We start from the raw sequence: 14,179 nt of genomic DNA, 5'->3' as shown, positions 1-14,179 counted from the left end.
TAACTTGGGAAAAAATTACACACTGTGTACAGCACACCTGTCCTCTAATCAGTTTTGGGCCCTAAAATACGGGCAGCACCTGTAGGTTGTTTAATTATATAAAAAGAAAGACCTTTTCTTACAGTCCCCTACGCCTGATGCCTGGTATAGGTGACCATAAGAAAAGGTCTTTGTTAATTGTCTGATTCTCTAAAACATTGTGTATCTATCGACCTACAGGTGCTGTCTGTATTTGCTAGGGTCCAAAAATGCTGACAGGGAGGGGTAAAATTTTTTAACTACAAGTTTTGAAGGTCTTCTTCAAAGCTGTACCCAGGAAACATTTCTTGCGAAAAAGTAGAGTTGGGGGATGGTCCTCTGATAAATGATGATGCACCATGAGCCATTTGCCGACCATAACTTGGTTGCATATCTTCTGGACGGTATGCTGCAGCAACCTGCCCAAAACGCTGGGTTGCAGCTGCTGGTCGTGGTGGAGGCACACTGGGTTTGAAACAATTAAATATTCCGCATACTACGGCTGGGGGCGAGGGCATAACTGCTGCCTCTTCAATTGCCATGACCATAGCGCCTGCTGCAGTCATGTACATGTTCTGCCTATCTCATGGCAGAGATCTGATGCGGGCAGCTTGGGCTGAGCAAAATTTATCGATGGCATCTTCCTGGGATGCCCTTTCCACAAGGCTGAGGGTTCGATTTGTGAGTGCTTCAAGCACAATAGTCCCACCCCCGTGGCTTTTGGCCTTTTTTTTGCCCGCCCTTCTCGATGCCACGAGATGAGCAGAACCAGACCCCCTCCCAGTGGGCCTCAACACATCACCAGCAGAGCTTCCAGCGTCACTTGGAGCAGGAGCAGGAGAATCAGTCACCAAACCCGTCCCGATGTCCGCTGGATTGGACAAAGAATGTGAGGGACAACCAGATGCTGAAGATGCCGAAGCAGATGGATCCGGTGAGGAAAGCTGGAAAAAGTCCTCGGATTCCTCCTCTGCTTGCTCTGTGTTTGTGTCCTCTTCTGCTGTTGGGGCCATGATGTTTCCTTCAGTTCTGTATATAATAAAAGGTAAATCCCAATGTAAATACAACATTTTTGGAAACATTTCAATTAATATGTTTTGGGAATTTACCTCCGCAAACTCCTACTGGTTAGTATGAAGGCCAGCTCGTCCGCAAAAGGAAATTTTCTTTTTTTGGGTGATGAGCCACTTTGCACCGACTGGTGATACTTCACCAGCCGGTCGGTGACCGATCTCCACCGATTTTTAATATCATACACTGCAATGACACAACCAAAACAATTTATGAACTGCTTTCACACCAAAAAGTGCAATTATAAATAGATATAAAAATAAGTGTAAAAATCAAAACTTACTAATTTCCTCTTGGGCATCACGTTCAGCATTCACCCACTGGGGATACATTTGGCTCAACACAGAGGCCCAGGCGTCTTTTTTCTTCTGCTTGTCTTTGTAGTCAGGACTAGCTCGGTCCCATATTTCGGGATATTTTTCAATCTACAGTGAATAATAACGTGTGTGAATATTATTTTAAAAACAAAATGGAGGAATAAAAGATTAACCCCAAAAAAAAAATTAAATAAACATATGGAGATATGTACGCACACACACCAACACTAACCCCTCACCTATATTGTACGGTTCTTTCACACGTCAATCTCCGGGACGAGTGTTGATGCCATTTTCCACACACAGCGGAGACCCACACACAGACCCATTGCAAAGCATGCTCGGTCACACTTATCTGTACTAACGTGGATATGTGGACGTGAGAAATCAACCTTACAGCGTATGCAGGAGCTTTCAGTGAATGAACCTACATACACTGTACAATAATCTTTCACTTTAATAAAATCTTTTAACCAAAAAAAATAAGTGGGCTCACGCATAGCTTTAATAAATAGCAAAGGGAAAGCAGACGGTTGTTGGCTGATGTTATAGTCTGTGAAGTAGCCAATAACCATGGACCCTTCCTTTGCTATTAATACCAGGCCGCAGCAGTTAGCTTAGCCTTTACTGGCTACTATATAGGAAGCCCCCCCCCCCCCAAAAAAAGTGACATGGGGTCCCCCTATAAATTGTAGCCAGCAAAGCCTAGCCACTTTGCCTTTTCTGGCTACTATTTATGAAGACCCCCCCCAAAAAAAAGTGACATGGGGTCCCCCTATAAATTGTAGCCAGCAAAGGCTAGCCGCTTTGCCTTTTCTGGCCACTATATAAGAAGACCCCCCCAAAAAAAGTGACATGGGGTCCCCCTATAAATTGTAGCCAGCAAAGGCTAGCCGCTTTGCCTTTTCTGGCCACTATATAAGAAGACCCCCCCCCAAAAAATGACATGGGGTCCCCCTATAAATTGTAGCCAGCAAAGGCTAGCCACTTTGCCTTTTCTGGCTAATATTTATGAAGACCCCCCCAAAAAAAATGACATGGGGTCCCCCTATAAATTGTAGCCAGCAAAGGCTAGCCGCTTTGCCTTTTCTGGCTACTATTTATGAAGACCCCCCCCAAAAAAATGACATGGGGTCCCCCTATAAATTGTAGCCAGCAAAGGCTAGCCGCTTTGCCTTTTCTGGCCACTATATAAGAAGACCCCCCCAAAAAAAATTACATGGGGTCCCCCTATAAATTGTAGCCAGCAAAGGCTAGCCGCTTTGCCTTTTCTGGCCACTATATAAGAAGACCCCCCCCAAAAAAATGACATGGGGTCCCCCTATAAATTGTAGCCAGCAAAGGCTAGCCACTTTGCCTTTTCTGGCTACTATTTATGAAGACCCCCCCAAAAAAAATGACATGGGGTCCCCCTATAAATTGTAGCCAGCAAAGGCTAGCCGCTTTGCCTTTTCTGGCCACTATATAAGAAGACCCCCCCAAAAAAAATTACATGGGGTCCCCCTATAAATTGTAGCCAGCAAAGGCTAGCCACTTTGCCTTTTCTGGCTACTATTTATGAAGACCCCCCCCAAAAAAATGACATGGGGTCCCCCTATAAATTGTAGCCAGCAAAGGCTAGGCGGACAGCTGCGACCTGATATTAATAGCCTAGAAAGGGGCCATGGTTATAGGCCCCCTCCCAGGCTATAATATCAGCCCTCAGCTGCCCCAGATTTGGCGCATCATATTTGTGCGCCAAATCTGGCACTTAGCCTCGCTCTTCCACGCTGCCCTGGTGCGGTGGCAGGGGGTAATAGTGGTGGGGTTCATGTCAGCGCCAGCTGACATGAAGCCCAGGTTAGTAATGATGGGCGTCAATAAGACACCCCCATTACTAACCTACAAAGTGTTAAAAAGAAAAAAGACAAACACCCAGAAAAAAATAATTTATTTGAAATAAAACACAATTTTATTTAATTCTAATTTTACTAAAAAAAAAAAAAATAGTTACCTGTCCACGTTCCTGCGCTGATCTCCCATGCACAGCTGTCACATCTGGAGATGTGACAGCTGTCATGGCTGCTGTAAGCTCACACTGCCGGGAACACGTCCGCTCCCAGCAGCATGAGCCCCTGACTGAGGTCACCGGAGTGCATTCAGTCAGCGCTGCTCCGGTGACCTCCTTTACAGCCCTGTTGTACCGTGGGAATTTCTCACGATACAGCGGGGCCGTAAAGCAGATCACCGGAGCAGCGCTGCCTGAACTCCGGCGAACCCGTTCATTCTAGCGGCGGCAGCGGTTCAGAGCGGTCACATTCTATGTGGCTGCTCTGAACTGGAGATCTTCGTGGGACACTCGTGGACTGCTACGGAGGGGTAAGGATAAGGTTGTGGTTTATTATTTTATATTTTATTACAGGAGATCGATGGCTTCGGGGAATTAGGTGTCTAGGTGAGTATAGGTGTAGTTTTTTATTTTTTACTTTATTTTAGGGGCGATCGGCGGGGACAGGTAATGTATGAACTAATTTATTTTAGGTAACCACTGGCCACCAAAGAAAAAAAAGGGGGCAGTAGATTACATATTATTGGGGCCAATAAAAAAAAAACTTTAATAATGATAGCACCCCCCCCCCAAAAAAAAAAAATAGGGGGGGGGGGGGATAGGGTCAATAATATATGGAGGCACATATGGGGGCTATTAAATTTAATTTTGGGGCACATTTTACAGCAGGATCAGTCTGATGGGAACTACTGCTCCCATCGAGCTGATCCTGCTGGCAGGAGTGGACGGGGGACAGACATAGGCCGATGGGAGTAGTAGTGTCACATCGGCCTATGTCTGCCTGCTGACACCCGCGCACACAGACCCCACACAGACCCCACACAGACACATACAGACACATACAGACCCCACACAGACACATACAGACCACATACAGACCACACAGACACATACAGACACTTACCACACTAATCATGAATCCCACGTTGACATTCATCCGCTTGTACCATCCCACGTTAGCAGCCATGATCCTGAGAGACGGGAATATTATGGGATTCTCGTCTTCCTGGATTATGGGATGCTCATGGGATGGATGGATGGAACGCCCAATTGTGACGTCACTTCCTATTTGCTGCGGTTTTGAGGTACAAGACCGCAGCAAATGCGCTTCACTTCCGCAATTATTTTTACATATTTGCGGATTTGAAGCGGCCCAATGCAAGTCAATGGCGGCGATTACGCCGCGCTTCCGCAAAATTAAGGCTGTGTGCCCACGTAGCGTTTTACAAGCGTTTTTGATGCGGAATTTCCGCAGCGGAAACGCTTGTAAAATGCTTGGTAACCCGCACCCCATGATCCCCAATGGGTTTCCGCAACTTCTATGCACATGCTGCGGATTTTTCCGCAGCGTTTATGCCGCGTTCAAAAATCCGCAGCATGTCATTTAATTTTGCGTTTCCGCAAGCGGAATTGCCTTTGTCCAATGCATAAAAAACGCAAGGCAATTCCGCATGTGGAAAACGCGTGATAAACGCGCGAAAAAAGCGCGATAAACGCGTGCGGAATTCCGCATGCGTTTTTCCGGGAGAGGACTTGCATTTATGCAGCAGAAATTTTCTGCTTCATAAATGCAACGTGGGCACATAGCCTAAATGACATGCTGCGGATTTTTCCGCGGAGCATAAACGCAGCGGAAAAAACCGCAGCGTGGGCATTGACAGTGCGGCTTCTCATTGAGGACCATGGGGGGCGGATTACCAAGCATTTTTGGAGCGTTTATGCTGCGGAAATTCCGCAGCATATACGCTTGAAAAATGCTACGTGGGCACACAGCCTTATGCTGAGAACTTACATCAGGGTTTCCATCTAAATCTATAAAATACTTTCTTTAGATGAAAACCTGAGGGATCCATTCCCTACTGAGGCAGCAGAGTTACTCTGGACTCTGTGTGGCTTCTATTCGGCGGTATCCGGCTTTTAAAAGGTGCACTAATCAGTGCTTTTATGCATGCCTACAAAGACGGGCACGGACAAATCATAGGTCGGGCAGAGTCAACAGTGTCTCCATCTGCCTCATTATAGGGAATTTTCCACCAGGGATTGCGTCTGAATTACGTATTTCAGAGATTTACACTGAAACCCTGGTGTAAGCGCTCAGTGTAGCACACAGGATAAATGTGAGTTGAGTCTTACAGCAATCTTTGGGAGGCAGAATGAACAAATTAACAGTAGTTGAAGAATTGGTTTATTTATTTTTTAAGCCGTTCCTCGTGCGGTACAAGTGAGTAGACGACTTTATTCTTCGGGTTGGTGTGATTACAATGATATCAGATATTTATTGTTTTTTTCTGTTTGGCTGCTGTCACACACTATAAGTCTAGGGATGAGCGAACCCGAACCCAATACAAGTCAATGGGGACCCGAACTTTGAAGCTGTAAAATGGCTGTTAAATGGTCATAGTAAGAGTTAGGGGGCTGCAAAAGGAAGCAAAATTGGAATAAGAGCAAGACATTTGCCCTGCAATAAAATGTGGATTGTAAAATGATTTAAATCCCTTAAATTAGTCAGTAAACATTGAGTTAATTAGTTTACCCCACAGGCTGGAAAGAAACAATAGAATGGTGTGAGGCTAGACAACACAGTACAAAAAAACAATGTAAGTCAATGTAGACTATTCTTGTCAATGTCATGTGTAAATTATAAATATCCATCCATTCCTTGAAACCCACCCAGAGTTAAATCACATTAGTAAGAAAAGCAGACAGCTGTGACCTGGTGTTATTATTCTGGGAAGAGGACAATATACATGGATCTTCCCATCCTATTAATATCAACTAACAGCGGTCTGCGTAGCCTTGACTGGTTTTTAAAATGGGTGGACCCAAAGAAAATGATGTGGAGTCCCCCCTATATTTAATAACCAGCAAAGGCTATGCAGACAGCTGCAGGCAGATCTTAATAGGTTGAGAAGGGGCCATGAATATTGGCCCCCTCCCAGACTAATAACACCAGCCCTCAGCTGCCCCAAAAATGGTGCATCCATTAGATGCGCCATTTCTAGCACTTAGCCTTGGCTCTTCCCGCTTGCCCTGGTGCCATTGGCAAGCAGGGTAATGGTTTGGGGGTTTATTTCAACTGTTTTATGTCTGCTGACATCAAGCCCAGGGGTTAGTAATGGGGAGGGGGGTCTATAAGACACCCCTATTACTAACTTCATAGTCAAAAGTAAGAAATACACACACAAAGGGAAAAGTCCTTTAATTGAACAAAACAGTCTCTGATAAATCATTATTATTAATAATATTATTATTTATTTATTTATATAGCACCATTGATTCCATGGTGCTGTACATAAGAAGGGGTTACATACAAAATACAGATATCACTTACAATAAATGACCTAACAATGATAGACTGGTACAGAGGGAAGAGGACCTGCTCTTGAGGGCTTACATTCTACAGGATGATGGGGAAGGAGACAGTAAGTCCCCTCTTTTACCCATTTATTAAGATGAAATTAAAAAATCAAAGCAATCCTCACCTGTCTGCCGTTAATCCATAATGATGAGGTCCCACATAGATCCCCAACTTTGCTCCATCCAGATACAGTGCTGAGTGGTGACATTAGTGAGCTGGTACAAAGCTCATCTTCTCCCTGAACCCATTCCAGTCCATTCTGAAGGGACATAGAGTACAGACCAAAAGTTTGGAAACACCTTCTCATTTAAAGATTTTTATGTATTTTCATGACTTTGAAAATTGTACATTCACACTGAAGGCATCAACACTATGAATTAACACATGTGGAATTATATACTTTAACAAAAAAGTGTAAAACAATTGAAAATATGTCTTATATTCTAGGTTCTTCAAATTAGCCACCTTTTTCTTTGATGACTGCTTTGCACACTCTTGGCATTCTCTTGATGAGCTTCAAGAGGTAGTCATCGGAAATGGTTTTCACTTCACAGGTGTGCCCTGTCAGGTTTAATAAGTGGGATTTCTTGCCTTATAAATGGGGTTGGGACCATCAGTTATGTTGTGCAGAAGTCAGGTGGATATACAGCTGATAGTCCTACTGAATAGACTGTTAGAATTTGTATTATGGCAAGAAAAAAGCAGCTAAGTAAAGAAAAACGAGTGGCCATCATTACTTTAAGAAATGAAGGTCAGTCAGTGCGAAAATTGGCCAAAGTTTGAATGTGTCCCCAAGTGCAGTTGCAAAAACCATCAAGCACTGCAAAGAAACTGGCTCACATGAGGACCACCCCAGGAAAGGAAGACCAAGAGTCACCTCTGCTTCAGAGGATAAATTTATCCGAGTCACCAGCCTCAGAAATCACAGGTTAACAGCAGCTCATATTAGAGACCAGGTCAATGCTACACAGAGTTCTAGCAGCAGACACATCTCTTCAACAACTGTTAAGCAGAGACTTTGTGCAGCAGGCCTTCATGGTAAAATAGCTGCTAGGAAACCACTGCTAAGGACAGGCAACAAGCAGAAGAGACTTGTTTGGGCTAAAGAACACAAGGAATGGACATTAGACCACTGGAAATCTGTGCTTTGGTCTGATGAGTCCAAATTTGAGATCTTTGGTTCCAACCACCGTGTCCTTGTGCGACGCAGAAAAGGTGAATGGATGGACTCTACATGCCTGGTTCCCACCGTGAAGCATGGAGGAGGAGATGTGATGGTGTGGGGGTGCTTTGCTGGTGACACTGTTGGGGATTTATTCAAAATTGAAGGCATACTGAACCAGTATGGCTACCACAGCATCTTGCAGCGGCATGCTATTCCATCTGGTTTGGATGGACCCCAAACACACCTCCAGGCTGTGTAAGGGCTATGTGACCAAGAGGGAGAGTGATGGGGTGCTACGCCAGATGACCTGGCCTCCACAGTCACCAGACCTGAACCCAATTGAGATGGTTTGGGGTGAGCTGGACCGCAGAGTGAAGGCAAAAGGGCCAACAAGTGCTAAGCATCTCTGGGAACTCCTTCAAGATTGTTGGAAGACCATTTCTGGTGAGTACCTCTTGAAGCTCATCAAGAGAATGCCAAGAGTGTGCAAAGCAGTCATCAAAGCAAAAGGTGGCTACTTTGAAGAACCTAGAATATAAGACATATTTTCTTTTGTTTCACACTTTTTTGTTAAGTATATAATTCCACATGTGTTAATTCATAGTTTTGATGCCTTCAGTGTGAATGTACAATTTTCAAAGTCATGAAAATACAGAAAAATCTTTAAATGAGAAGGTGTGTCCAAACTTTTGGTCTGTACTGTAATTCTCCACATAATCACCTCCACAAAGGAGTGATGCCTTAAACAGTCAGGAAAGAAAAGGCTAAAGTAGTGCTTCCTGCATACTGTTTTTTCCTATGTTCTTCCACCCGGAAACCAGATTCATCGTATCTGCCATGCTACAAACTTTGTCCGACATACCCCATGTAATAGGTAATGCCTAAACTGTGAGTACATCCACATCACTAGTGTTTCACCACAGGAAGCCAACCCATGAAGGTCCTTCAAACAGTGTAGCATTAGTTGGACTGTGCATAATATTTCCTCCAAGAGCAAGTGAAAAAAATGCACTCCAGCTGCCCTGAGGGGCCCTAAGCTTTCTTGTTTCATAAAGAGAAGACATCTTCTTTCATATGCACAATATGCAGTATAACATACTGTGAATTACTGCCACTTTGCCTTTAAGAGAGTGACTGTACCCTGTTTACTTCTTCAGTAAAATGTTATGTTTACAAGTTCACACGTGTGTCTGGCTGCTTGAACTTGTAGGAACATCAAGGGCGCTCCAACACCTGCACCCAGACACCACCTCTACAGGAGTGCCCCCGGGGAGTCCTATACCATCTCTGTAAGTGCTACGTCACAGTATTGACAATTATTGTGTACATGAAGGAAATGTTTGGGTTCCAGTGACCTACTTCAGTAGCCATGACGTTAAAATCCGCTGCCAGTGGAACTACATGTCCCAGCTGACCCTTCTGCAATATCTGGCTCCTCCCCCTTGACTCGCCACAAAATGTTAGCATAGACAGGAAAAACAAAAGTGCTTGAGATTAGCGGAAGAGTAATATGCTGAGAACAACTGGTTTAAAGGTAGCAGTCAGCCCATGCTTATTAAAAAAATCTTGTAATAATAGATATGGGTGACAATCAATAAAGTCTTAATCGCTAATTAATGACCTCTCATGTTTAATATACAGAAATTTCTTTTGTAAAAGTAGACAAAAAATAATCCACTGGGGAAAATACTGTATTTGATACACTGCCGATTTTGCAAGTTTTTCCCACCTACAAAGAAAGGAAATGTCTGTAATTTTTATCGTAGGTACACTTCACCTGTGAGTGACAGAATCTTAAACAAATCCAGAAAATCACATTGTATGATTTTTACATAATTCATTTGCATTTTCTTGCATGAAATAAGTATTTGATACAATAGAAAAAGAGAACTTAATATTTGGTACAGAAACCTTTGTTTGCAATTACAGAGGTCAGACGTTTCCTGTAGTTATTGACCAAGTTTGTGTGACGCCTCAATTCTCGAAAGAGCCCTTTTAGTTTTGAATTTAGTTTACCCTGGGTGTTGGGGGACTTGGTGTCGGGCCCTGTGATGGAGAGGTGGGATGCAGCCGTGGCCCAGGCCCAACCCGTGCTCAGGGCCGTCACATGAAAAGGAAGATGTTGTGGGCTCGTCCGGGTTTGAGTGGCTTATTTAACGACTACGCCACCTGTGGTGCCTGGTGAAGGGTCACCAGTGCCGCTACAGTCCGCCGAGGCCTGGTGTCGTGGCGGCCAAAGTTCTCACTGCCCCCCACAGGCGGAGCAAGGCCTCAGGGCAGGCAAACAGGATGAAGGGGGGAAGTAGTAGTGCGGGGAGTACGGGCACCGCATCGCATGGTATGGCGCATAATGAACAGTCCGGAGGCCATAGGGGTGAACTTCCATGGCTTTACTCACTTAGAGATGACAGCGGGAAGGCGACTCCCTGCTCCCTGCGGAGTCCTGCGGCCGCCAGGGACGGGGGTCTGACTACCTCCGAGGAAGTCCAGTGTTCAGGGACTAGGGCCGTGTCTCCCTCCCCTGCAGGCCCACACAGGATCCACTTTCAGGGTAGGAGATCAAGTTCTGACACCAGTCATGGTACGGCCATAATACAGCCGAGTACTGTCAGGCATTAGTCAAGAGCAGTCAGAGAACTGAGAACCAAGATCCAAGATGGCCTTAAACTAAATATGAAATTTAAAGTGTAACTAACTTGTAAGTCCTACACGCTCACCCACTAACTGGTTCCTACCACTTTGTGTTCCCCAGTCTCCCTGTAACCAGGGGAGCAGCACCTAGTGCATACTAGCTCCCCCTGGTGGAGAAGTGTGGTGTTGGATGCAAAAGGATAGGTCACAACTATCACACTGGCCTTACCTCGGAGGAAGAGCACCACACTCCATTAAAGAAGTGCAGCATTCCTGTGGTGGTTGGACCCTCAGGGGTGCCCCTTTTGCACACACTGCAGCCGGGATTTTTGCCCACTCCTCCATACAGATCTCCAGATCTTTCAGGTTTCGGAGCTGTCGCCGGGCAACATTGAGTTTCAGCTCCCTCCAAAGATTTTCTATTGGGTTCAGGTCTGGAGACTGGCTAGGCCACTCCAGGATCTTGAAATGCTTCTTATGAAGCCATTCCTTAGTTGCCCTGGCTGTGTATTTCAGGTCATTGTCATGCTGGAAGACCCAGCTATGACACATCTTCAATGCCTTTACTGAGGGAAGGATGTTGTTGGCCAAAATCTTGCAATACATGACCCAATTCATCTTCCCTTCAATACAGTACAGTCGTCCTGTCACAGTTGGAACGGTGCTCTTGAGGTTGATTACCCAAAAGTTCTATTTTGGTCTCATCCGACCACATGACCTTCTCCCATGCCTCCTCAGGATCATCTAGATGGTCATTGGTGAACTTCAAAAGGGCCTGGACATGCGCTGGCATGATCAGGGGGACCTTGCATGCCGTGCAGGATTTACTAACGGTAATGTTTGAGACTGTGGTTCCAGTTCTCTTCCGGTCATTGACCAGGTTCCCCCGTACAGTTCTGGGCTGATTCCTGACCTTTCTCATAATCATCCTTACCCCATGAGTCGAGATCTTGCATGGAGATTTTCGGTCCTATCAGTGACTGACAGATTTCTTTATATAAGTCTGCATGCATAGGTAGCTGTTAGTCACTGTTAGGACAGCCCACTGGACCGAAAATCCCAGAAAGGGCAGAGGGTTAAATTAAGAAAACACAGATTATACTGAATGTTTTCTCACACAATCATATCTCAATCTACTTATCTCTAAGTAGAAGTGAGAGAACCAGATGAATCTAGTCACGTGACAATAAGTCACAATAAGAAGCGGAGAATCATGACAAAGTACGCCATCACAATTCGTCAGTCTGCAATCACATCGTGCGATTGCAGACTTTTGTCCTAAGATCGGACAACCCCTTAAAAGGAATCTATCACCCCCTGGGAGATATCAGACCTATACTATGGGCATACGGTTATAGAAAAGTAAATCTATACATACCTGTATGGCCCCTAGTAGAGGTTTGATTGCAGAGAAATCTGTTTTTATCAACTCTGTTTTGCACAGGCTTGGCGTCCCCCGGACACCAAGAAATCCCCGCCTACCTTCTTAGTGATCCCCAAAATCCCTGCCTATGTGCTTATTTATCATATTCCCCCCCTCCCTCACTGATTTCCCGGCGCCTGCACAATAGAACCCTGCGGCGCAGTGCACAGGCAGACGAGGCCGGGAGGGAACAAAGCGCTCTCTATGTGAGCGGCGCTTTGCGCTTGTCGCGGAAGTGAGGGAGACCAGTGCACGCAGGGGAGGGGGGAATATGATAAATAAGCACATAGGCGGGGATTTTGGGGATTAATAAACATATAGGCGGGGATTTCTTGGCGCCCCCCGGACACCAAGCCTGTGCAAAGCAGAGTTGATAAAAACAGATTTCTCTGCAATCAAACCTCTACTATGGGCCATACAAGTATGCATAGATTTACTTTTCTATCACCTGTATGCCCATAGTAGAGGTGTGATATCTCCCAGGGGGGGGTGACAGATTCCCTTTAAATAAGAAATTAAGAAAATAAATGTTTCTTTTTTTTTCTCTTCAGGTTATCTCATTTAAATCAGCCTGGAAAATAAGAGAATTATATATTCTACTATGAATTTCACATTTCAGCTGTTTTATTGATTCTCACTTAGAGTCTTGGCAGAGAACAACTTATTTCCTAATCTCTTTAATGAATCATTAACTGCTGTAATTAAATAGACAATATAATGTGATTAAGGGCATGAATCTAAAATGACAAGTCACCAGGTAATATAATATTTATGTTTGTAAATAGAAAACACATTCTCTTGTCTCATCTCATTTGTCATGTGTAGATGTCAGTCTGCCATTATATAGTTGTCAATGTGAGAATGGGATTGTTCGACTTTACACTTGATCTGGCAACCTTGAAGATCCAATGGTCTAAGTGTATGATGAGCAGTGTAGAGGTTTCACAATAGGAACAAGAGCAGTACAATTCCTTTGCTTCAACATCAATGGTACTTAATAAATTATGAACTAATTTGCTCTAGTAAAAGGGTTGTCTCAAGTTGTTTAACATGCTTCCTGCTTGCCAAGGGGTGGGATTGGGGGGTTGTACTCTTGATTAATTGATCATTTGGACTAGCAGCATCATTGAGCCACTGGTCTAAAATGGGCACTCTCTGATGTTGAAGCATAGGCATCTGTGCTTCTACAGCATCGGAGGATGGCAGGGGCATTGAAATAATCTGGCCAGATTTGAAGCAGCATTTACTGTACAAGCTCTATAGCAAAGAGCTTGCAAGCACATGCTCCTTGCTTAGGAGACCGCTCAGCACTGATAGACTGCCAAGGTTTCCGGTAAACTTGGAAATGAGCAGTAAATGATAAGATTAAATATGTTAAAGTCCTACCAGTCTTGAGAATGGTGAACATTTTTAATAAGAAGTAAATTGCAAAGTTGCTTACTTTTACTTGCACTTTGCAAATTTACCCATTAAAGATGAAGATAATAATAATAATCTTTATTTTATATAGCGCCAACATATTCCGCAGCGCTTTCCATGCATTATCATCGCTGTCCCCATTGGGGCTCACAATCTAAATTCCCTATCAGTATGTCTTTGGAATGTGGGAGGAGAACCCGTAAGAAACCCACGCAAACACGTGGAGAACATACAAACCTCATGCAGATGTTGTCCTTGGTGGGATGATGATGGTTGAACTCCTATAATGCCATTCTGTACATTATTAATATTAATACAAGACTAAATTAACCTAGAACCACCAAACTGCCTTAAAGGGGTATTCTCAAATTGTTTCTTGATTAGCTCACAGTTCTACAGTCACCTTACTTCTTAATTTCAGATGCTGCCTGTTGCTTGCACGCAGAAGTCAGCCGGCGGTTTCAGAAGAGGATGCTGTGCGGCAGGGGGAGTGGATGGAAGGTGAGTAGAATAGTTTATTTTTTACGCATTAAAGAACAGCGGCAGAACGGGGAACATATATACCAGGATGAGAGACATATATACCAGGATGGGGGACATATATAACAGGATGGGCTCAGATGTAGGACATATATACCAGGATGGGCTCAGATGGGGGACATATACACCAGGATGAGAGACATACAAGTGCTTCTCACTAAATTAGAATATCATCAAAAAGTTAATTTAT

At 44.3% G+C, this 14,179-nt stretch overlaps 1 protein-coding gene across 1 annotated transcript; it reads right to left on the bottom strand.

Moving 5' to 3' along the window:
• Nucleotides 1-602: 602 nt before the first annotated feature.
• On the bottom strand, nucleotides 603-1,877 carry LOC141167312 (uncharacterized). Its single transcript, XM_073654738.1, has 3 exons — nucleotides 1,373-1,877; nucleotides 1,128-1,275; nucleotides 603-1,047 (listed from the first exon to the last, which is right to left on the bottom strand). Exons 1-3 carry the CDS (start codon nucleotides 1,419-1,421, stop codon nucleotides 603-605), a joined length of 642 nt encoding a protein of 213 aa, XP_073510839.1. The 5' UTR covers nucleotides 1,422-1,877.
• Nucleotides 1,878-14,179: the final 12,302 nt, after the last annotated feature.

Source organism: Phyllobates terribilis, unplaced genomic scaffold (genome assembly GCF_046119375.1).
Source record: "Phyllobates terribilis strain yellow unplaced genomic scaffold, ASM4611937v1 Scaffold_11__3_contigs__length_659146591, whole genome shotgun sequence".
NCBI classification, from domain to species: domain Eukaryota; kingdom Metazoa; phylum Chordata; class Amphibia; order Anura; family Dendrobatidae; genus Phyllobates; species Phyllobates terribilis.
The sequence above is the reverse complement of the archived record's forward strand: the minus strand, read 5'-3'. Positions and strand labels throughout refer to the sequence as shown.

What these genes read in the sequence shown, in the direction of transcription:
- LOC141167312 (XM_073654738.1), bottom strand. Translation starts at nt 1,421, where the DNA reads ATGTATCCCCAGTGGGTGAATGCTGAACGTGATGCCCAAGAGGAAATT. An exon ending in TGATGCCCAAGAGGAAATTA is followed by an intron (nt 1,276 to 1,372) that starts GTAAGTTTTGAT and finishes GTGTCATTGCAG; the next exon opens with TGTATGATATTAAAAATCGG. An exon ending in ACCAGTAGGAGTTTGCGGAG is followed by an intron (nt 1,048 to 1,127) that starts GTAAATTCCCAA and finishes TATTATATACAG; the next exon opens with AACTGAAGGAAACATCATGG.